Source organism: Melitaea cinxia, chromosome 27 (assembly GCF_905220565.1).
Source record: "Melitaea cinxia chromosome 27, ilMelCinx1.1, whole genome shotgun sequence".
Classification (NCBI taxonomy): Eukaryota; Metazoa; Arthropoda; class Insecta; order Lepidoptera; family Nymphalidae; genus Melitaea; species Melitaea cinxia.
Genome location: NC_059420.1, coordinates 1,046,040 through 1,071,402, shown reverse-complemented (window position 1 = coordinate 1,071,402; position 25,363 = coordinate 1,046,040). Strand labels below are relative to the sequence as shown.

The 25,363-nt window shown below is 34.6% G+C and overlaps 1 protein-coding gene and 1 long non-coding RNA gene across 2 annotated transcripts; both read right to left on the bottom strand.

Annotated features, from left to right (window-relative positions):
• Positions 1–7,608: 7,608 nt before the first annotated feature.
• LOC123666737 lies at positions 7,609–8,315 on the bottom strand. The gene is made up of 2 exons (XR_006745314.1): positions 8,237–8,315; positions 7,609–7,841 (listed from the first exon to the last, which is right to left on the bottom strand). It is a non-coding gene; the product is annotated as an uncharacterized LOC123666737 (long non-coding RNA).
• A 3,905-nt stretch (positions 8,316–12,220) lies between these two features.
• Positions 12,221–25,122, bottom strand: LOC123666732 (galectin-4-like). Its single transcript, XM_045600797.1, has 7 exons — positions 25,096–25,122; positions 21,990–22,078; positions 21,198–21,408; positions 20,337–20,465; positions 16,754–16,826; positions 13,528–13,574; positions 12,221–13,366 (listed from the first exon to the last, which is right to left on the bottom strand). The coding sequence occupies exons 1-6, from the start codon at positions 25,120–25,122 to the stop codon at positions 13,564–13,566; spliced, it is 540 nt and encodes a 179-aa protein (XP_045456753.1). The 3' UTR covers positions 12,221–13,366; positions 13,528–13,563.
• Between the last annotated feature and the right edge of the window lie 241 nt (positions 25,123–25,363).

Genomic DNA, 25,363 nt, shown 5'->3' with positions numbered 1-25,363 from the left:
GGTAAGTGTAGTAAATCAAAAATACTCAAACAAAAAATATATATAATAAATTTCTTATATAAATAAATTTATATTTAATCAAAGATAAATGATAATTTTCTTTATCAATAAATTGTCCTTTAGTATGTTTATTACAAAAAGGTAATAATTACTGTACAAAATTTCTTGCCAAAATATTTAATCATCATCATCATCATTTCAGCCTATTGCAGTCCACTGCTGGACATAGGCCTCCACAAATTCACGCCATAAATGGCGTGAACTCATGTGTGTTGCCCATAGTCACCACGCTGGGCAGGTTGGTGAACGCAGGGCTAGTTTTGTCGCACCGAAGACGCTGCTGCCCGTCTTCGGCCCGTGTATTTCAAAGCGAGCAATTGGATGATTATCCCGCCATCGGTCGGCTTTATAAGTTCCGAGGTGGCAGTGGAATTGTTTTATCCCTTAGTCGCCTCTTACGACACCCATGGAAAGAGAGGGGTGTTTAATGTCGTAGCCACACAGCTAATATTTAATAGGATTGTCTGTCTTCATACATATAATTCATATGTACGATTTGGTTAAAATTTCGAGTGTACATTTCAATTGATGGTTTGAAAACACAATTGGAGCCGATAGGTGACTCTGCTATCGTATGTCAGCGACTGAATGCGGTAGCTGCTATTCCGGATAGGACTTCTGGTGGATCCGCTTATTTATAATATTCGGGGAATAAATAAAACAACACAATAAATTCAACGTTTCTTATATTTTAATTACAATCAACACGACACGTACGTCAAACGTGTAGCGGGTGTGTGTGTGACCAGTGATGTGACCAAACGTGAAAGTGTGACGTGAAATACGTGGGAAATATGCAGACATACAAAATACAGTAAAAACTCGATTAACCAACCGGCTTCAGTTATGAAATGTTTGTACTATTCTGTTGACCACCTTACTATTTCATGGTTTTGTGACTCTTTTTTAACTGTTTTTTCCTCTATTAGCTTCATTGAATTCATCAAACACTATTCCAAGGTTCTTGTAATACCTAACTTCCCCCTTCTTCTTTCTGATTTAACGGTAACACAGAACGTCTAAATTTTTGTTTTGTAGCATAGATCTTTATCAATAATTATAATTAAAATAACTATAATATAATAAATATAATTTCGATCCTTCCTCCTTTAAGGGCAGTGCTGAATGTCTAGATTTTTTTCTAGAATTGCTCCTTATTGACCGACAATATCCAACAATGTATAGGTTAATTGTGAATTTAATTTTTAAATGAAATGTTAATGATTATTGTGAAATTAAATGTTAATCATAGAAATCATGAATTTACTTTCAAAACATTAAAAACTTACTTTATGTCCATTATAGATAACAAAACTTTATAATAACATTTCCGATTATTATAATAGCAATACAATACAAATAAAACGAAATGAATTAAAAAAAAACCGTATAACCATCTTCGCAAATAATAATAAACGAATCAAAAGACGCCATCTATCGATCGATCGATGGCGTTATAAGAAAACATCGTCTATCGAACCCCATTGGGGAAAACGTTTTCTTAGTACTTTATCTTTCCAATAGATGGCGTTACGAGAAACGTAACGAGATCATTCGTTCAGTAGATTTGACTCCTCATATTTTTTTTCATACCGGAGGCCATAAATGAAAATCAATTTTTATGGAGTAATATCCAAATATAATACTAATATATAATATATAATAATACTAAAATATGTAATTAACTGAGGTAGGGCACAGCAGGAATATCCTGCTCAAAATATGGAGCAGCCCGACTGGGGTAGTACCTCGACCTTACAGAAGATAACAGCTAAATAATACTGTTTTCAAGCAGTATTGTGTTCCTGTTGGTGAGTAAGGTGACCAGAGCTCCTGGGGGGATTGGGGATTGGGTCGGCAACGCGCTTGCGATGCTTCTGGTGTTGCAGGCGTCTATAAGCTACGGTAATCGCTTACCATCAGGTGAGCTGTACGCTTGTTTGCCGACCTAGTGACATAAATATATATAATAATAAATATATATATATAATACTAAGATCGATATAGAATAAGCTTATTAATGACGATTAGTAGTAATGAATCAGTTGAATTAATCGAGTCTCAACTGTAATATTTAATATTACATTCTGAAAAATAGTAATATCAAGGTCTTACTTACTTTTAAAATATAAAACTTAAAAAAAAAGATAAATATTCAAACTATGTATGTCTCAGTCATATGAAATAATATGGCGTGATTCCTTTAGGGCCTGTTTATCCAGTTGTAGGTAAAGTTTATCCAGCAAATAAGTCACGATTAAACTTAACAGCCGTAGGTAGAATAGGCTATTAATTAATATGGTTAAATTCGATGGTAAAGAATAATATATCGTAAAGTCCTATCTGTTAGATACCGTCGTCTGTCAAATATCACTATCCACAACCGTTGAAACAGCCCCTTAGAAATAAAGATGTCATGATTAGGACCTACACTTTCTACATTCTAATATTTTAAACGTTGTCAGTACAAGAATTACTGATACAGAGGAATGTTTCATTGTAGTGTCATAAATGAAATTGCTAAAACTGACGCGTATTATCGCCGTCAATATAATATAATAATAACAAGTTTGTCGCCCCCGAACTTTCGGCCGACCTCTTTAAACGAAGTTCCTTATAGCGCGGTACACGCACTGAGCGGGATGGAAGCGAGGTCGATAAAGCGTAGGTAACAAGACCTTTTCTCGACTCTCTCTAAAATTATAATAAATAAAATAAAATTCATACAGATTTTTATGTTATTAATTTGATTCATCATCTTTTATCATTATTTATTTATCATTGTTTCATTTTTAATTTTATTTATTTATTCCATGGACAGCTTTGGCGTTTTCACATAACTGTACTTCTTATATTAAATCATTATATAGAAATAAATATATTTTATTAGAAAATTTTCAATTTAACTCTGTTGACTTGATAATTTACAATATAAATCAGACTGTTCAGCAAACGTCTGACCAGAAAGGAACTTCGTTCTACCGGGGTCCATAGACCCGCCGTTTTTTTAGGCCGCCTGTTCCGCATATTTTTTATATAATTCTCGATGAAACTAATGATACACATTATATTCCAGCTGACCACTTTTTAGGCCCATTCCATAAATACAACATTTTTTTTTACATCCCTAGTACGATTTTCGGCTTGCGCCGCCCCTGACAGAATGCCATCCCGGGCCATGACTCTTTTGGCCCTGGGGTAAATAGGCTCAAGTCAAAACCAGGTTCCTTATTTATTTGTAAATATATCAAAATGTATGAGACATACAACAGGACATTTTCGTACTTATTTAACTAGATTTTAAACATTTTTAATTATAATATCGGCCATTTTGAATTATATATAGCTGCCTCTTGTGCCGTTAACAATAAAATAAAACTTATAAATAACAAATAAAATATGGCTATTACACTGGAAATTACTTTTCCCAGGCCCTGTTTCACCATTTGTGTATAATGTTTATCCTGCACATAAGTTACGAATAGACAGCAATCCGTCAAGTAGTGTTATTCATAAGCAGTGAAACAGGACCTTGGACACGAAAAACAATATGGCAAGAAGGTTGCCACTATTTTCTAATGATTTTTACATTTATATATATATTATTTTTTTATTAGTAGAAAATATCTATAAAAGCTAATATTTTTAATAAAAACTTTAAAATCGATATTTTTATAACAATTAAAATTAAAATACAAGAAAATACATAAATAATTTTTCCGTGAGATCTTTATAATATTCGAGTCCTGACGTGACAAGTTTTAAGCAAACATTATTAAACAACGAAAGAAAAAAAAATATTAACATATAAATACAATTTTCTACATGTATATATATATAGACACCTAAGGCATATTTTAAAGGCCTTCTTGCGTATTATTATAATTTTAGAAAATGGGCGTTTCACATAACGGCGCTGACAGACTTGATAACAATCGCGTAACGAATATTCACGCGAATGAAGGGTTTGTTTGAGGGCGCTAATCTCAGAAACTACTCCCAATTGATATATTATTTTTGTACTGTATAGTCCATTCACCGATAAGGCTTATCTAATATATAAAATTCTCGTGTCGCGGTGTTTGTAGTTATACTCCTCCGAAACGACTTGACCGATTCTCATGAAATTTTGTGTGCATATTGGGTAGGTCTGAGAATCGAACAACATCTATTTTTCAACCCCTTAAATGTTAAGGGTAGTCCACCCCTAATATTTTTTTTAATTTTAAGATAAATTATTTATTCTTTATTTTATGATGATTTGGCGTTGAAAAATACATACAACAATAAATTATCAAGTCTATCCGCACCATACTCAAACAACGTTTACATACACTGCCCTTCTTCTAATCTTAATTATTTTTATCTAATTAAATGTAATAAATGACATTTACAATTTGTTTTGAGATGATTACCAGGTGTGTTTATTTCTGCAAAACGAAATAATATATATGGTGTATAAAAACGAAAGGCATTAAATTAAATCACATACACTACAGACCAATACTAAACTACTGCTGCTACTGCTGCACAGACGGAAATATCCTGCTCATAATCTGGAGCAGCCTTACAGAAGATCATAGCTAAAGAATACTGCTTTCTAGCAGTGCTGTGTTCCTGTTGGTGAGTAAGGCGACCAGAGCTCCTGGTGGGAATTGGTGGCATCAAATAATATAGCCACCTCCTCTCTTCCCGTGGGTGTCGTAAGAGGCGACTAAGGGATAATACAGTTTCAATGCTACCTTGAAACTTAAAAAGCCGACCGATGGCGGGATATCCATCCAACTGCTGGCTTTGAAATACACAGGCCAAAGACGGGCAGCAGCGTCTTCAGTGCGACAAAGCCAGCCCTGCGGTCACCAACCCGCCTGCCCAGCGTGGTGACTATGGGCAAAACACATGAGTTCACGCCATTTTTGGCGTGAACTTGTGGAGGTCAATGTCCAGTAGTGGACTGCGAAAGGCTGCTGTGATGATGATGATGTGATGTACGTAGTGTACGCGGTTCAATTTAATACCTATGTATATAATAAATAAATGATACATGCGCAATAGTTGATGACGTTTTAACGAGAAATTGGTAATTTTTTTGACAGTTACCCGTTAGAAAGAGACAAAAAATGTATTTACTTCAAAAACACGCTTCAAAGAAATTAAATGACCTTCTCGTGCATTGTATAAAGTTGGTCGTTTTAATGCGATTATTGTGCTTTGATTTATTATAAACGAGTTGAACTTTATTTTTTATATATACATCGTGTCATTATACTGGCGTCCTTCCATTGAACTGTGATATCGGAATCGGTATTACAACCCAAATATAAAACTCACTTGCCCTATCGCTTGAATATATCCAAATAAAATTAAGTCAATGTATATAGATGTATACATGGTACATATACCGAAATAACATTTTTTTTTGTTCAATTTTAGTCTGCCTGTCTGACTGTCTGTTTGTTCCGACTAATCAATTTTACTGTCACTTTGGACTTTCACTGTCAGATAGCTGATATAATAAGGAGTAACTTGGCTACTTTGATTTTAGAAATTTATCTATTTTGTAACTCTGCGAACTGATTTTTTTTTAATTCCACTCGGACGAAGTTGCGAGCAAAGCTAGTAAAAATAATAAAACTAATTATTAAATATTTATTATTTATAAAACTACCGTCGCGTGTACGTTAGTGCCGTGTCAATGACCTAATCACATGAGTTTCACAATTAAGACGGTTATTTACCTATAGCCCATTTTCTCACGTCATTTTTTTTTTTTAATTTGTAGATTGTAGTGTTACGTAGTAATTAGCTGTTCTTACTACTGCTTTATTATTATTTTTCATATATATATATATATATATATATATATATATATATATCGAGGGGTGAAAGGCAGAACGGTTTAAGCGACATTTTGTGAACTTTACAGGAGAGCCATTCAAAGTTTAAAATTTCAGAAAAAAAATCCTCAAAAAAAAACTATTGTAGCTATTCTATGGGAGAAATTTTTAAATAAAGAAAGTTAAAAATTTCTAACTTTTTGTGATATCAATAAATTAATTAGAGCTACAGATAAGAAAATAATGGTCGCTTAATACAAAAGCGGTTTTAAAAAGGTAACGGCAAAACGGTTTAAGTGACAATCATATCGTTTCTTCGTAGCTGCCAAATAAGTTTAAGCGCATTATCTGAAACTATTTAATGTAAGGCAAAAAGTTTTATGCGACATAGTATATAAATATTAACTGCAAGCTATTTGAGTTATCTTACACCTGCGATAATTTTGACTGAAAGGAAAAATAGTTCAACTGACCCTTACCCTAAAATATTAAATGTTTTATATCTCAATTTTTGTCATCAATATTTAAAATTGGTAGTTAAACCTAAGTTGAAAAGGAGATTTGTGTCATTTGTATACACCTTAAGTCCTATTTGGGGTTTTTAAAAATAAATAACATTCTCTTATTTACCCTGTTTTTATTGAGTTTTATTACAATAATTAAATCAGTCTTATAGGAACTATGAATAATTATCAAACAATAATCATTATCAAACAACCTCTATGAACAGAGTTCTAATAAAAATGGTAGATTAAAAATGTTTTAAACGACGTCTGTAGATATATAAAGGAAAGGAAAAATTGTTTGAAGCGTCACTCTGGGTGGAAATCAGTTGCAGGCTAAATAGTTTAATCGACATTCCTCATACAATTTGGATGCAGACAAAATGTTTGAAGCGAAGTCACACCGTGTAAGTAATGGCAGGCAAAATGTTTTAAGCGCCATCACACGGTATAATCAGTGGCAGGCTAAATGTTTGAACCAACATTGGACTGTAAATTTGGGTTAGTAAAAATAGCTTATATCAAGGGTGGGTATAAAGATGTTAGGTTTAAGTCCGTCATCGAAAAAAAATATATAAATTAATGTCGGATAATACACTGGCCCTTAGAATTGAACCCTAAAATAGCTTTGTCTCAAGCGCCAAAAAAGTGCTCCGATTTAGATGCTACTTGGCTCAATCGACGCAGAAAAATGCGCTGATTCTGAATATATACATATCTCAATATCACCCAAAATGTCGCTTGAACCTTTTTGCCTTTCACCCCTCGATATATATATATATATATATATATATATATATATATATATATATATATATATATATATATATATATATATATATATTAAGATATATATATCTTAATATATATAAATCTCGTGTCACAATGTTTGTCCTCAATGGACTCCTAAACTACTTAACCGATTTTAGTCAAATTTGCACACCGTGTGCAGTTTGATCCAACTTAAAAGATAGGCTATATTTTATTTTGATATATTATGTTATTATTATATTTCAGAAAAAAATAAGGTGATACGAAGTTCGCCAGGTCAGCTAGTATATATATATATATATATATATATACACACACACCTCCTACATAAAGGGAAAAAAGCCTACGCCCAGTAGTGGGATATTACAGGCTGAAGCGAGCGAAATATATATATATATATATATATATATGGCCCTAAATGGAAGGACGCCAGTTTACTAACATGTTGTATATTAGACATTTAAATGATCACAATATGTTTAGCAACAAATTTTTAAAATACATTTACACCGATAAACAATATTGATATATATTTCACATTATTTCTTTTAAGTTATTTTTCATATACTCTAATTAAGTTGATATATATAAATTTATCTTTATTAAGGCGTTATTCCATCCAGTCGTCTCCTCCGAAGCTGTCGGCATCAGCAAATGACGATGTATGCACCTACAAAATTTAAATAAATTATTAAAATAAAAAAAGTGTATGTATCAGCTCCGACACGCGAGTGGGGTTGTCACGATACTTGAAACATGAAATGTCTTATTTAATGATACAGTGAATACTAGTACACTCTTTTATAATATTTTTAACTGAGGTAGGGCACAATATATGGAGCAACCCGACTGGGGAAGTACCTCGACCTTACAGAAGATCACAGCTAAATAATACTGTTTTCAAGCAGTGTTGTGTTCTTATAGTGAGTAAGGTGACCAGATCTCCTGGGGGGAATAGGGGATAGAGTCGGCAACGCGCTTGCGATGCTTCTGGTGTTGCAGGCGTCTATAAGTTACGACGTTTGACGACCTAGTTGTATAAACAAAAATTACAACTGTACTCACCTCAGTTGTGGGGCTGTCGCTACTGAACCCACCGCCCAACGCGTAACCCGCCAAGCCCCCTGCCGCTAGTGCGCCCACACCCAGCCCCACCGCTGCCCCAGTGCCGAGCCCACGACGCTGGTCACCTTGCACGTATTGTGTTGCGTAGCCTTGTGGTTGCTATATTTTATATAAAAAATTACGAGGCATATATATATATATATATATATATATATATATATATACGGTCCACGGTCGCTTAGACCGAATATAAAATCATGATATCAAAAATTTCGATCTAGCGAGCACATCGTTCCATAGCTTAATTGGCTAGAGCACCACGGTCAGTCGGAGATGCAGGTTCGATCCCCGCTGGAGCGATCGATTTTTGATATGATATTAAAAAATGTTTAGAATTTCCTAATGTGTGGGTAACACAAAAATAAAAATAGGTCCTCGTGGGTCACCCCACCGTGCCTCGGAGAGCACGTTAAGCTATCGGTCCCGGTTGTTATCATAAATACCTGATAGCGGTACTCATAGTAGGATAATATATCCGCCAACCATATGGTGGACTAAGCTCCGATCTTCCTCCTATTTAAAGGAGGAGGCGTACCATCAGTTGGATGTAGACTGAATCAATCATAATAATTGTTTTTGCTCGCAAACGAAAAACCCGACTTCAATTACATCGACAAGTAATACAACGTAAGTAGATGAAAAAATTTACAAATGCACTATTCACTGTGATTTTCGAGGGTTTCCCTCGATTTCTCTGGGACTCCATCATCAGATCCTTTCTAGGTTTTCTTATCATGGTACCACACTTGGGATATATCCTTTCCAACAAAAAAGAATTATCAAAATCGGTTCATAAACGACGAAGTTATCCCCAAACATACATAAAAATATATATATACCGTCGAATTGAGTAACCTCCTCCTTTTTTGAAGTCGGTTAAAAATAAAAATAAATCACTAAATGGCGTTAATTAAGCGCTAAATTCGAGAACAGCTGGACTAATTCTACCCATGTTTTTATAGGTTTTCTAATAAATTTGTACAAGAAATAACCTCTTCGATTTCTCCGAAGAAGTTATTTCTTCTACACAACACTACAAACAACAACAACGCTAACTTAAATGCACGCGAATGTTGTAAATAAAACGGCGTGGTTGTGTTAATCACTAATTCCAGGGATGTGGCTTCGATTCCTGCCTGAGTATGAGTTGTAATAATTGTATTTATTTATACACTAGCTGCCCGGACAGACTTCGCTCTGTCAAAAGTTAGCAGTATTTTTTTTTTTTTTTTAGTATTAATACCTTCTGTGGGTCTTGAGGAATATACAAAAAAAAACAAATTAGCCGATTTGGTCGAGCCATTTTCGAGTTATGCCGTTAGCAACATACGTTTATATTTATATATAGATATATATTGTTTCTATCTATATTTGTCAAAAAAATATATTTAGCTGTATCAGTCGGGTGTTAGCTATAACACAAGCATTAAGTTGTTTGCCGAGAGACAACCGTATTGGTACGTTAAATAAAAAAAAATTATATAAATTTAAAATTTCAAAAACCACTTGTATTTTTAAAATGACACTCACCGCACCACCAACGAAACCTGAAAGAAATTCGTAATAAATGAAAATTATGAAATTATTCAATGCACACGTCCTCAAACTTTTCCACAACAACCACCGAGAACTACCCCCACGAACTTTGTATCGAAACATCGTATCGAAATCAAAATCTGTTCCAAAATAATATTTTACAGCAATGTTATTACTACGAATTTATTACGAAGTTCCTACTAACTACTAACAGATCAGAATAGAACAGAATAGAACAGAACAGAATAGAACAGAACAGAATAGAATAGAACAGAATAGAACAGAACAGAATAGAATAGAACAGAATAGAACAGAACAGATCAGAACAGAACAGAATAGATTAGAGCAGAACAGAATAGAATAGAACAGAACCGAACAGAATAGAATAAGAATAGAATAGAACAGAACAGAATAGAATAGAACAGAACAGAACAGAACAGAATAGAACAGAATAGAACAGAACAGAACAGAATAGAACAGAACAGATCAGAACAGAACAGAATAGAACAGAACAGATCAGAACAGAACAGAATAAAACAGAACAGAATAGAATAGAACAGAACAGAATAGAACAGAACAGAATAGATTGGAGCAGAACAGAATAGAACAGAACAGAATAGATTGGAGCAGAACAGAATAGATTAGAGCAGAACAGAATAGATTAGAGCAGAACAGAATAGAATAGAACAGAACCGAACAGAATAGAATAAAAATAGAATAGAACAGATCAGGATAGAATAGTATAGAACAGAACAGAACAGTATAGAACAGAACACAATAGAACAGAACAGAATAGAATATAACAGAACCGAACAGATCAGAATAGAATAGATTAGAACAGAATAGAATTAAATAGTATAAAAGAGAACAGAACAGAATAGAATAAGAATAGAACAGAACCGAACAGAATAGAATAAGAATAGAACAGAACAGAATACAATAGATTAGAACAGAACAGAATAGAATAAAACACAACCGAACAGAATAGAATAAGAATAGAATAGAACAAATCAGGATAGAATAGTATAGAACAGAACAGAATAGAACAGAACAGAATAGAACAGAACAGAATAGAACAGAACACAATAGAATAGATTAGAACAATAGAATAGAACAGAACAGAACAGAATAGAATAGAATAAACAGAACAGAATAGACTGTTTTACGAATACTGTTTTACGTTAGAATGTTTCACGTGCTATCACTTTTCCCTTCCGCAGATGATCCGCGTATGCAGATGATCTGCAAATATACCGACACTGCGGGATGACTGAGTTGGATGAGGCTGTTGGAATTTTAAATGATGACCTTGCTGCTGTTCAGGCCTGGGCTAAATCTTTTGGTCTGCTAGTAAATCCTGCTAAGTCACAAGCCATCATTATTGGCAGCAGTCGGTTAAGAAGCAGACTTGACTGGGAATTTTTACCTAAAATCTGTTACTCTGGGGTCCCAATCCCTTACTCTGATAAATTTAGAATTTTACTATTGCCAGATAATCAACAAATACGGCTTCATATTTATCATGACCTTTCGAGATAAAATCGATTATACCTACTTATTGTATAATATTCATATTACAAAAAATGTAATTTCTTAAATATTTAATTTTAAAATGGTTATACCATATTGGTTACACAACCAATTTAAAAGACTTAATAATAGGTTGTCGATTCTCTTTCAAGTATCTCGTCTACCTCTCTTATGAATCATAAAGTGATGTATGTAGCTTACGACCATCGTTGGCAATCAGTTTTTCTATATTTTCTTTAATTAAAGAACTTCAACATAATTTTAAAGACCACAGAAATAGAACGCATTTTCTTTTACGCTAATTCTTAACTTTAAGAAAATTTAAAATATAAGAAAAATACTTCCATACTTATAAAATAACATGTCTCGACTGGCTGATCTATTATTCACAGTACCTATTATCTGTAACTTCTACGAACAGGAAAGATAAAACTTAGCTGGGTAGTCAATTTTATTATGTAACTATTCATTTGTTTTTAGACATTTCACTTAGTAGATGAAAAGAATATAACAATCAAGATTTAGAGATTTTTCTTTTTGAATTACTATAGAGATACATTCGCACTATATTGACAAACAAGTATACAGTTCTCCAGAGGGTAAACGGTCATCGTCTATCGACGCTTGCAACACCAAGACCCAGTGACCCCGCTGTCACAGCATCCCCAACAGCTCTGGGCTACCTTACTCACACAGGAACATAATGTTATTTGAGAGCAGTGTTACTTAGCTGTAATTATGTATCTTCTGTATATCCTTCTACGAGAGTAAATTAGCGGTTCATTCTTTACTTATTTAGAAAAAAACTAAGAAATATATAATTGTTTGGGAATGGATACATAAAAAAGAAAAACACAATTTTAATTTGTAATATTTTTAATAACCACCATATCGATAGTAAATCGAATATAACGAAATGCAACATTTGATTACAATGACAATATTAATAATTTAATATGAAATAAATTACATACAACAGCGCGGAAGTGGCTTCATAAGAGTTTCTTTACATTCGTGCAAAACGTAGTTACATACATTCGATGTATGCTACGTAAGCCTGTTTCATCGGTTCCTGATTTAGTTTACCTCAAATTTTAGTTAGTGATAGCCTTTATCAGTACTAAGCAAAACTAACCTCACTTACACTAATAAACAACATGTTTTGAAACTGATAATTAAAAAAAATATATAAGATACGAATATCAGTAATTTCTTTATTAGATTGTGTAAACGAAAACAAATTTATATCCGCTGGATATCATTACAGCTATTATTGTAAGATAGTTTTATCAGTAACCGGTGACACAGTTCCTGGACGTGATAATCTGTCAGATTGCGACCCCACTAACTGTCACTGTCAAAATATGAGTACAAATGTCTGACATCCGTCGCAAATTATGACAATAGTGTGTCTTCAGTCGCATCTCTTATACTAAGAAATTTAAAAATGGTTAAAAAATATTTCAATGATTAACCACTCCAGCACAATACCTACATAAAGCGCGTGCATAGAATCAAGACAGATCTAAGCTTACTATAGCTGCTTTCAAAAAATCACTTTTGTAACTTACTGCGCGACTCATTTTATACAAAAAAGAAAAGATATCTCCAATATATCCGATTCTTCATACAAAAGCAAAATGTTAATGTATTTCTAGTTATAATATAATATTTTATACACGATTTTTAACAAACACAATTAATTAAATTTATATAAATTTTTTTAAAGACATTAAGCATGTGACATAAGACCAATTATTAAAAAACCTAAGAAAAAATTAGGAAGAATGAGGTGCAAAAACTCTTAGGACAGTGATTTTCAAACCTTATACCGCAGCAATTTAAAAAAGTATCCGTTAATTCCTATTTAAGTCAATTTCTCCGTCTGTTACTAAATTGCAATCTAATGCTAAATTTTTAAAAAGAAGGCCACGTACAAAAACTTTGAGAATCACTGTCTTAAAAAATAAATCTTTGTTTCATTTCACGACGTTTACAAACCACCTGAAAGAAAAAAAAAAAAAATAATTAGAAATATAGAAAGTAAAATACTACCAATAATGCATTTATTAAGAACTCTATAAATCCATATTTAAAAAAAATTATATATAAGGAACTTTTAAAGTTGATATAAAATAAAAATAAACAAAATTTTTAATACCTACACGAGCACCTGTATCGACCGCTAATTAATTTAGCCCTCAGTAGAAGCCTGCGGAACAGAATTAAAACAAAAAAATAAAAATAAAAATGTTGCCAGAGCGAAAAAATATAAATAAACATGCAACCTTCAACCAAAATTTACTACTAAATGTTAATATTGTTAGTTTTATATACTCTACTTAATAACACAAATGTTGACAAATAATGACAACACTGACTAAGCGAATGTACTAAATCAATAAATCAATGAACACCGAAGGCGTGAACGAAAAAGGATGACTCATTGTAGTGTTACGCTCCTTATCCCGTTACGATCAGTGATAGTATATGGAATATAGATAGACGATTGGCCTATACGTCCGAGGAGGTTTTGTTATGACGTTATCCTTTTTAACTATCGTCCGTAAACCAACTTTACAGACAAGCAATTTTTTTGTACACAAAAACATACCAAAATTCTTATATACATGTAAATAAATAAATAAAATAATCGCCCTAACCGCTAACGGTAGCGGTTTTGACTCTTGCTCGGCGTAAATTTATTCGAGAGGTGATGATACATTTGTAGAAATGGTAACAAATATTTAGTTGTATCCAAATATACCTACTAGCGACATCTACGCTACAGTACGTAAACTAAACGATTGTATTTTATAAATATCTGATACCTATCGTTATTACCAGGGAATTATAAACCAACCCACAGTGGAGCAACGTGGTGGATGAAGGCCTAACCCTTCTCTTATGTGGAATTTGAGCTTTTGCCCAGCTGTGGGACGTACAGACTGTTTCAGTTAAGTTCGATAACCTTTTTCACAGAATGCAATTAATCATTTCTCCCTATACAATCTATATCGTTATTGATACAGCCTAACACATTCAAATTACACTATTACGTTAGACGACTCGAAGTGTCAAATCGAGGTGCCATTAACCTTATCCAACCAAATCAATACAACCCAGAACATTTCATTAAAATATATACCCGTAGATTCAGCCTGTAACAATTCACTGCTAGTCATAAGTCTCTTTCTCCATGTAGAGGATCGGACCTTAATCCACCACGCTGCTCTACTTTGGGTCGGCGGATCTAATTACAACAATACATATAAATAATAAACCAACACCGAACCAAAGGTAATAAAAAGAAAACCAAAGGACCACTACAAATACCATTTATTCAAAGAAATAAAAAAATAATCACAACTTACCTTAAGAGAATCGTAATACCCTCTCAAACTTTAAACACTGTTATTTGCAAATACAGTTATTTCAAAATATGCAGTTAACTTTAAATTTAATATTATTAATGAAAAAAAAAACACAATTTAAGCTATGATTTGTTTTTTTGATCACGTTTCAAATGTTTTCGAAGCCTACTTGAATAAGGACATAATAACTGAAGAAGAGAAAATATGGAGCAACCCGACTGAGGAAATATCTGGACCTGGATCACAACGATTATCTACGTAAGATTGCCGGTGTAGGCTGGATGAGCATTACGGAAAACCGGGATGTCTGGCGCGAACTTGGGGAGGCCTATGTCTAGCAGTGGACTGCAGTAAGCTGAGCTGACTGACTGACTGACTGACTGACAGATCACAGCTAAATAATACTGCTCTCAAGCAGTGCGTAGAGTTGGAGGTAGAGACGATAACGCGCTTGCGATCTTGTAGTATTACAGACGCCTATAAGCTACGGTAATCGCTTAGGTGAGCCATACGCTTGTTTGCCTACCAAGTTATATATTTAAAAAAAAATCTTATTAATTCAAATTGCAGTAAATACCCTGATGACGATTGCTAATGTTATCATGTTACCAAAACGTATCTAATTTATGTATAAATAGTTGTTTTTATCATATATATTTTTTAATTATCCAATATATTAATATAATAGAAAGACGTTTGGACACTTCAGTAAAATTTGATAGTTTAACATATTAAAATAATCGTTATATTTTTATTAATTACCGTTTATCGTAAGGGAATTTTACTTTCATTTATTATTATAGTGGGGGTGTTTGAAATTTATTTGATCGGGGGGGGTGACTGTGAAAAGTTTGAGGACCGTTGTCTTAAATATAATACAATATTTACAAAAGATATACTTATATATATTATATAGATTCTTTCTCCCAACCTCAGATATTAATATTAATCATGCAAATAATTCCAAGAAGCAAGCCGGAGCCGATGTTGTATCTACATATCTACATTAGTTCATTAGTAATATTTGTGTAGTGATTGTGTTTTCACATAAAACATTTTGTATCATTAATTTTACCCGACTGCACAAATAGGGATAGTATTTGAATGTATGTTTCAAACTATGCCACGAAATGTATATTTAATTTATATCTATTAGCTAGCGAATTAGGTTTATTTGTCACTCAGATCTCTCGTGACATATCGTGATATAAAATAGCCTAATTTTTTTGATTTTGCAATTTTATCAGTAATTTGAATTAGGAAATTCAGACCAATTCCCCAAATTATTTATATTACTAAAGACATGATAATATATTTTGGATTAATTTTATTTATTTAACATTATAAACAATCAATGAAAGTGTGTGTGTGTGTGTGTGCCCGTGCGTGTGCGTGTGTGCCCGTGCGTGTGCGTCTGCGTGTGCGTGTGTGTGTGTGTGTGTGTCTTTTACACACTCCAGAAGTGGAACTTCTGAAAAGTAGCCTATGAGAGAATTTTTCACCGGGGATATAAAATACTGTGTAATATATTCTATCTCATTTGTGTGTTTGTCTTTATCGTGATGCATTTTCGTTTCATCGAGTTTCAAATCACGATTCTAAAGAAATTTCACTTCAAAATTAAAAATAAAATATGCGTCTCTTTAATCATACACATAAACCAAAACTATCATATAAACATAAGCCTATATTATTACTAGCTGACCCCGCAAACGTTGTTTTCCCATATTAACCCCCTTATCCCCCCCCTTATAAATGAGGGGGGATAAAAAATAGATGTTGTTCGATTCTCAGACCTACCCAATATGCACACAAAATTTCATGAGAATCGGTCAAGCCGTTTCAGAGGAGTTTAACTACAAACACCGCGACACGAGAATGTTATATATTAGATTATTAATTTGCATCCTGTGTATACATATGTTAGAGTTGTCAAAACACACCACTACACAAATCTTAATTAGTCAGCCCTTACGAATGAATTACAGGTGATTTTGATATTAAACGTTAGAAATACCTTGCGGGGCTCCATAGGGTGGGGCTCCGTAGGCCGGCGGGGCTCCGTACGCGCCGTATTGTGGAGGCTCCGACTGAATAAGAAATCACATTATTAGAATTGATTATTGACACAACTGTAAAACAGATGACTCGGTCACTGACTCAACACTGAAACTACATTGGTTCGTAAAATTATTTATATATACAGGGTGTCCCAGAAAGAATAGATAACCCTGAAGCGCCTAATAGTACGGCTATCAAGCGCTCTAATAAAAATACACAAAACAAAAAATTCCAAGTGGTGCCAAAAATATGAGGTTTTTAAAAAAAATACATATTTATTGACCTTACTCTACTTTCATGTACACCACGGCCGCAAATTAATGAAATTTGTTGTGTTTTTGGTGTTATCTTTTTCCTCATAGACTATACTATTAGAAATGCAGTAAAGAGTATGAGTATCTATTGTACTTTTTCGGAAAAAAAAATATCAACTTCAATTTTTAGCATAAAATTTGATAAAAAATAATTTTGACAAAGTTTGAGAGCCTTTCGTGAAAAAAAAAGTATGAAGACCTAAGCGGCCAACTATTTCAAAAATATGCGCAGTTAATACAGATTACAAAATGGTATAATACATGATTTTATTTAACGTTAAGATGCAAAAAGAGTAAACTCGACTGAAGAAAGAAAAAAATAATGTTGTCTTAAATTGTTAAAATAAAAGCGTTAAGTTGTACATAAATCAATCTTTATTTTATAAAAGGTGTTCGAATTGTCTGCCACCGACTCTGATACAAGCTCGACATCTTCTAATAAATGCTCTTCTAAGAAGTCGTGCGTAGCGCCGTTCAGTTATTATTGAAGCGGCTTCCTGCACACGACATCGTAATTCCTCCAAACTTGAAATAGGCTTGAAGTACACCTGTTCTTTTAGACAGCCCCAGTAAAAAAAATCTAGTGGATTTAAGTCCGGGGATCGCGGAGGCCACAAAATGGGACCCAAACGACCAATCCATCTATTTGGATACGTGGCATTTAAATACACACGGACGTTTGCAGCATAATGTGCAGGACAACCATCATTTTGTAGCCAGTGGGATTGTCTCACTTCCTCAGGCACGTCTTCCCTTTTTTTTTTATGTCACTAGGTCGGCAAACAAGCGTACGGCTCACCTGATGGTAAGCGATCACCGTAGCTTATAGACGCCTGCAATACCAGAAGCATCGCAAGCGCGTTACCGACCCAATCCCCAATCCCTCCAGGAGCTCTGGTCACCTTACTCACCAACAGGAACACAATACTGCTTGAAAATAGTATTATTTTGCTGTGATCTTCTGTAAGGTCGAGGTACTACCCCAGTCGGGCTGCTCCATATTTTGAGCAGGAAATTCCTGCTGTGCCCTACCTCAGTTAATCCTTCCTACCTTACCTTCCTTCAGGCGTCGTCTTTTTACTGGGGCTGTCTAAAAGAACAGGTGTACTTCAAGCCTATTTCAAGTTTGGAGGAATTACGATGTCGTGTGCAGGAAGCCGCTTCAATAATAACTGAACGGCGCTACGCACGACTTCTTAGAAGAGCATTTATTAGAAGATGTCGAGCTTGTATCAGAGTCGGTGGCAGACAATTCGAACACCTTTTATAAAATAAAGATTGATTTATGTACAACTTAACGCTTTTATTTTAACAATTTAAGACAACATTATTTTTTTCTTTCTTCAGTCGAGTTTACTCTTTTTGCATCTTAACGTTAAATAAAATCATGTATTATACCATTTTGTAATCTGTATTAACTGCGCATATTTTTGAAATAGTTGGCCGCTTAGGTCTTCATACTTTTTTTTTTCACGAAAGGCTCTCAAAATTTGTCAAAATTATTTTCTTATCAAATTTTATGCTAAAAATTGAAGTTGATATTTTTTTTTCCGAAAAAGTACAATAGATACTCATACTCTTTACTGCATTTCTAATAGTATAGTCTATGAGGAAAAAGATAACACCAAAAACACAACAAATTTCATTAATTTGCGGCCGTGGTGTACATGAAAGTAGAGTAAGGTCAATAAATATGTATTTTTTTTTAAAAACCTCATATTTTTGGCACCACTTGGAATTTTTTGTTTTGTGTATTTTTATTAGAGCGCTTGATAGCCGTACTATTAGGCGCTTCAGGGTTATCCATTCTTTCTGGGACACCCTGTATATATATATATTGATATAGCTAACAGGTATCAATGATGATAGCCTGTACCGACGGCTTAGTAGAGCACGGTCTACGAGGCAAAGTGGGGAGATACACAAGTACAGACATTTAAACCAGGAGAAAATATTTGTACAAACAAAAATATCCATCCGGAGCGGAAATCGAACCCACAAGCAATTAGTGTTTTAGGTGACTTCTCGCACAACCACAGCAGGCCGATTGTTATACTTTGAAAATTCTTTTTTTGTTGGAAAGGAGATATCCTAAGTGTGGTACCATGATAAGGAAACCAGGATCTGATGATGGGATCCCAGATACGCATAACTTTTTACTGGGTGTACCGATTTTGATGATTTTTAATTTAATCAAAAGCCGATGTTTATCATGTGGTCACATTTAAATTTCATCGAGATCTGATTACAACTTTTGAAGTAATCTTTGATAATGCGTATTTACTTGACTATTTTTTCGTCTACCTACGTTGTATTACTTGTCGATGTATAGTTCGCGTCATGTAAAAAGAACGCTGGCCTTGAAGCTGCGCAGAAGCGATTTATCGGTCTATTTGGTGGTACGGGGTAGGGGGACGGGAGTGTTTATCACTGTCGCATGCTTGCCGGTGTGCTATTGGTTGACAGCGGTTGACAGTTCGACGTCGACTCAAATTATTATCGCGCACAAAAGTTTTAAATTACAAAATTCTCCATTTACTATTTATTTCACTAAAAAACAATTATCAATTTATCATTTTAAACACATAAAAACTATTAAGATACGAATATCGAGAGTACAGACAATTATTATTTTTAAATACGACATTTCAATAACTAAAAAAATTTGTTATTGCTTTTGTTTAAAAAAAATTTGTGATTTTGTAAAGTGATAATTATTATACTTATTTAGTCCGAATTATTCGCACTTGTATTTCTAGTATTTTTTAATGTACCTACCAATAACCATTATACGAAGCCGCGAGTGAAAGCCTAATTAAAAAATAAAACAGTAGTACTTGTGCGCGAGTATACCCATGCGCAAACGCACCCCCTCCAGTTTCTTTCAGCGTTCTTTTTACATGACGCGAACTATAATTGAAGTCGGTTTTTTTTTCGTTTGGCGGCAAACACAATTAATCTTTATTTTATTTTTTTAATTCTTTATTTTTTTAGGGACTTTTGTCTACACAGACATGCCAGCCCCATCATATCCTAATTCTCACTATGTCTAGGAAATGGAGAATGAATCATTGATGATGTAAGATCATATTAATTATTCTTTATCGTGACGCATTTTCGTTTCATCGAGTTTTAAATCAAAACAATTCTAAAGAAGTTACACTTCTTTTAATATTGTATTTAACGTTTTATAGAAGTCGGTTAGTTCCAAGGTATATCCCTCACCATGTAGGGCTGCTCGCCCTCGAAGCCTATGAACTGCATCATGACGTCCCCGTCTATCGTGAGGTGGGTGATGCGCTGGAAGGGCACACGGTGAGCGAACTCGCAGAAGTGGACTCCGTTCAGGGCCACCTGGGGAAAAAACGATAAATTTGTACACTAAGCCTCAGCTGGTAATATCCCACTGCTGGGCCTTTTTTCCTCATGTAGGAGAAGTATCTGAGCTTAATCCACCACGCTGCTCCATTGCGAGTTGGCAAACATATTCTCTACTATGAGTAACAATATGGGACCGATGGTTTAACTTGCTCTCCGAGGCAAGGTGGGGAGTCCCACAAAGACTGCACAAACACTCAGGCCACGGCAAACATCTGTATGGCCAATACAAATGTTTGTCATGTGCGGGGATCGAGCCCGCAACCGCCAGCGCAACAGCCACAAACCAGTGTTGTGACCGTTGCGCCAACGCGTCGTTATAAATATGTGCATCTATCAATAAACTGGGCATTTGGGGTACAGAAGGAAATATCCTACACAAAATTGGAAGCGACCCGTCTGTGGACTTCCACAAATTCGAAAAAACGAGTACTTACTCGACCTTACAGAAAATCACAGCTAAATAGCGTCGCCTTCAAGCAACGTTGTGTTCCTGTGATGGTTAAGGTGACCAGAGCTGTTGGGGAGAATTGGGGATAGGGTCGGCAACGCACTTGCGATGCTTCTGGTATTGCAGGCGTCTATAAGCTATGGTAATCGCTTACCATCGGATGAGCCGTAAGCTTATTTGCCGATCTAGTTGTATAAAAAATGTAGCTGATTTGAGAACCTCCTCTTGTTTTCAAGTCCGTTAAAAAACGTACGCACCTTGAACGACTGAGGGTCACACAGCACTAGGGCTTCGAAGGGCTGGCCCCTCACCAGCGGCATGCCTCCGCTGGTCTCCTCCACGTTTCCCCAATTCATGGCAGTCAGGTGGTTACGGACCACGCACATCTCCACGAAGCGAAAGTTGATGTGGAAGGCGATGTCGTCACGGGGGTCCGTGTTGGGACCGCATTGAAAGTTTATGGCGAACCTGGAAAATTAAATCATTGTTAGGCGACAAAAAACCAACTTCGATTACATCTACAAGACGTCGATAGGTGATAAACATAATGGTCAATTAAATGTACGCGTCATTGGAGATAACTCAAAAAGCGCTCATCAGACCACGATCACACGATTCAAATGGTACCGTTAGTCTGTCGGGGATGTTTTGTCTTCAATTAAAATATATTTGAAATAATTGGCATCGGTACACTATGCCACACAAGCTCTACAATAAACATTTTGTTGATAGGAACCAAAACAATTGTCTTTAGAACTTTTGTCTGTGTGTATCTTTGGTGCCGTATTACGATGCTATTACAGCACGCATTATTAGTATGAGGTAAGGCACAGCACGAAATATCCTCCTCGAAATTTTGGGAGCAGTCCAATTGAGAAAGTACCTCAATTTTACAGAAGATCACAGCTTAGTAATACTGATTTTAAGTGGCGTTGTGTTCCTGTGGTAAGGTGACCAGAGCTCCTGGGATTGGGGGCTCCTGGATAGGGCTGTCAAGGCTACGGTAATCGCAAACTCGTTGTATAAAAAAATTAACTGCCGTCACTAACCTTTGAGCACCTGGCGGTACATTCCCCTGGAAACGCACCATACGGCCGGGGAACATGCCCCCTGGGATCGGGTGTACGCATGGTACGACCTGCAATACAAAATAATTTCGAATTTAAATACAGAAATCAAAAACTTATTCAAGTTGGCTTGAATGCAGTTTCAAATAGTAGTTTACGCTAATTTGATAGTGGTCGGTTTAGGGCCTGTTTTACAAGTTGTGCCTTTCCTGTGCATCTTTACTAATATTATAAAGAGGGAATATTTGATTATTTGTTTGCTTGCATCGAATAGGCTCCGAAACTACTGAACCGATTTGAAAAATTCTTTCACTGTTGGGGAACTATACTATCCGCGGGTGACATGTTTTACATATACCTAACTGAGGTAGGGTACAGCAGGAATTTCCTTCTCAAAATATGGAGCAACCTCGACCTTACAGAAGATCACAGCAAAATAATACTGTTTTCAAGCAGTATTGTGTTCCTGTTGGTGAGTAAGGTGACCAGAGCTCCTGGGGATTGGGGATTGGGTCGGTAACGCGCTTGCGATGCTTCTGGTGTTGCAGGTGTCTATAAGCTATGGTGATCGCTTACCATCAGGTGAGCCGTACGCTTGTTTGCCCACCTAGTGACATAAAAAAAAAATACCTAAAATTTTCGTTTGACGACGCGTCGGCGCAACGGTCACAGCACCGGTTTGTGGCTGTTGCGGGTTCGATCCCCGCACATGACAAACATTTATATTGGCCATACATATGTTTACCGTGGTCTGGGTGTTTGTGGAATCTTTGAGAATCTCCGACGGTCCCGGTTGTTATCATGGACACCCAATAGCGATCGTTACTCATAGTAGGGAATATATCTGCCAACCCGCATTGGATTAAGCTCTGATCCTTCTCCTACATGAAGAAAGTGGCAGGATACATAGACAGTATGCAAAGGCGGTGTTACAGCTTTAACCAATCATTTTAAGACAACACCGGGTAAAATGAGACTATTAAAAATCAAGTGCGGGATAGTCTAAATGTAATCTTTTATGCTTCAGATACCGTCATGTGTCATATGTAAATAATAGCATTAACGGCAACCGCTGATTAAATTACTTTGTCAACTTATCTATACTAATATTATAAAGCTGAAGAGTTTGGTTGTTTGTTTATTTGAACGCGCTAATCTAAGAAACTACTGGTCCGATTTGGAAAATTCTTTCAGTGTTAGATAGCCTATTTACCGAAGAAGACTATAGGCTATATATCATCACACTAAGACCGATAGGAGCGGAGCACTAAAAAAAATGTTTCATAATCGGGGTTTTCCTTTTCCTTTTGAGAGCTTCCGTTGCGTGCGTTGCGTAAACAGTTAAAGTTTCGCAAAAATCATGTATGACAGAATTGTTCCTATTCAATGCGAATGAAGTCGCGGGAGGAAACTAGTCTACAAATACGACCCACAATTAATCACATTATCAGCGCCTATTTACAACTTTGTAAAAGAAAAAGTGAAACTGTTAACACACTTTAATGACATATTAATTGTTAATGATAATTTTAATCAACTGAAGAAACTTGAATGCTATTTTTAACCAACTTAACAAACAATAGGTTTCGCTTATTTTCCTAGTAAATAATAATATATTGTTTAAAGTATCAATATTTACTTTTAATCCTATTTTATTTTAATGATATTTTTAGGGTTCCCTGAGGGTAAAAACGGGACCGTATTACTAAGACTTCGCTGTCTGTCTGTCCATGCGTCCGTCTATCTGTCACCAAGCTGTATTTCAAGACCCGAAATAGTTAGACAGTCGAAATTTTCGCAAATTATGTATTTCTTTTGCCGCTATAACAAAAAATTCAAAAAAAAGAGACATTTTTTTGCCTATTTTTGCTTGATATCATTAAACGGTAACAGGTAGGCACTTGAAATATTCACAAAACACTTAATTATATATTTAATTCCCTAAATATTATAACAGTCGCTTTTTGCTGTCTGTCCCTATTTATGCTTAGACCTTTAAGACTACGCAAACGGATTTTAAAGCAGTTTTTTAAGCATTTATTGTTTTCTATTTTCCTTAAATGTATTTTATTGTGACTTTATTATTTAATTTACAGAGCAGCAGCATGTAGTAACTGTCTTAAAGAAGTACAATAATTATTGCTTTGTAATAACACTTTATTGTACACCAAGAAGAAGAAAAAAAAAAAGAGTAACATTAACCAGTAGAAATACGTAAAAAATGGCGGCATTATCGCTAAAAAGTAATTTCTTCCCAGCAACCTAGGGTAAAGGAGATGATATATTGATGGTGCAGGTGTACAGTTTCATCTATTTAAAAATATATAATTAAGGCTTTAGATTAAGAACCGTCAACTTATCTAAGCTCAAAATTTATTGTTTCGTCGTTCGTCAAAATCGTTTATCGGCATAATTTCATTACAAAAAAAATAACTCTAACCTATCTACTTCAAAATGCGGTTCTAAATCTAAAGACTAGCCAAATATGTATATAGAAAATAATGTTTACCTTAATTGTGTATCAAAACATTTATTTCATGTTTTCTATATTACATTGTTATTATATTTTCTATATAATAATAATGATTGGTTATTTTTAGACTTATTTAACAACAAACCATTGAAAATATATTTAAAACGTTTCCAATTCAGTCTATAGATAATTCTATGAATAAAGTTTTAGGTCATCAATATTTTTACACACATTAAATTACATATTCTAACTGGGTAGCAACTAAACAAGATGTATGTGCATACCTAATGAGTAGCTAACTCACTTGGTTTTTTACAGAGATATTTTATATGTATTTAGGAGGAAAATAGCATTTAGGTAAAACTGTGACGTAAAATTGCGACATATAGACGCTTTGAAAACTATTAACACGACCTTTTTTGTTAGATTGTTTCTCTGAAACGTATGTTCTAAAATTAGAGATAATTGTACGATAGAAGTCTATTTACTCAGTAAATTACAACAAAGAATGACTGATATCGAAGCGATGCCCTTGGAAACGCCAAAGACGTCGCTATAGTTTACCTATGTGCGTTATATTCATTTAAAATGCACAAAAATTCAAAGTCTACTTACCGGGTTATAAATTGGCGGTGCGGCCATTTTTACACAGTGTTTACTTTGGAAATGTTAATAATAAATTAAATATTTCGATGGCTTTACGCAGGTATCGTAAAATATAAACTTATTTTCGCTGGTTACGCCTTAATCACAAGTAAAATATAGTTTTCAATTGATTATTACAAAGAATGCGTCATACGTCATATGACGGCAACTGAAAAAACATTGCATCAAATTTTATTAAATGTTGCTATTACAAAAATGCTTTACGTCTTATTAGAAA

Coding starts and splice junctions, on each gene's coding strand:
- LOC123666732 (XM_045600797.1), bottom strand. CDS start 25,122: ATGGCCGCACCGCCAATTTATAACCCG. Junction 22,079..25,095: donor CACCGCCAATTTATAACCCG/GTAAGTAGACTT, acceptor TTTGTATTGCAG/GTCGTACCATGCGTACACCC. Junction 20,466..21,197: donor GTGACCCTCAGTCGTTCAAG/GTGCGTACGTTT, acceptor TTTTTTCCCCAG/GTGGCCCTGAACGGAGTCCA.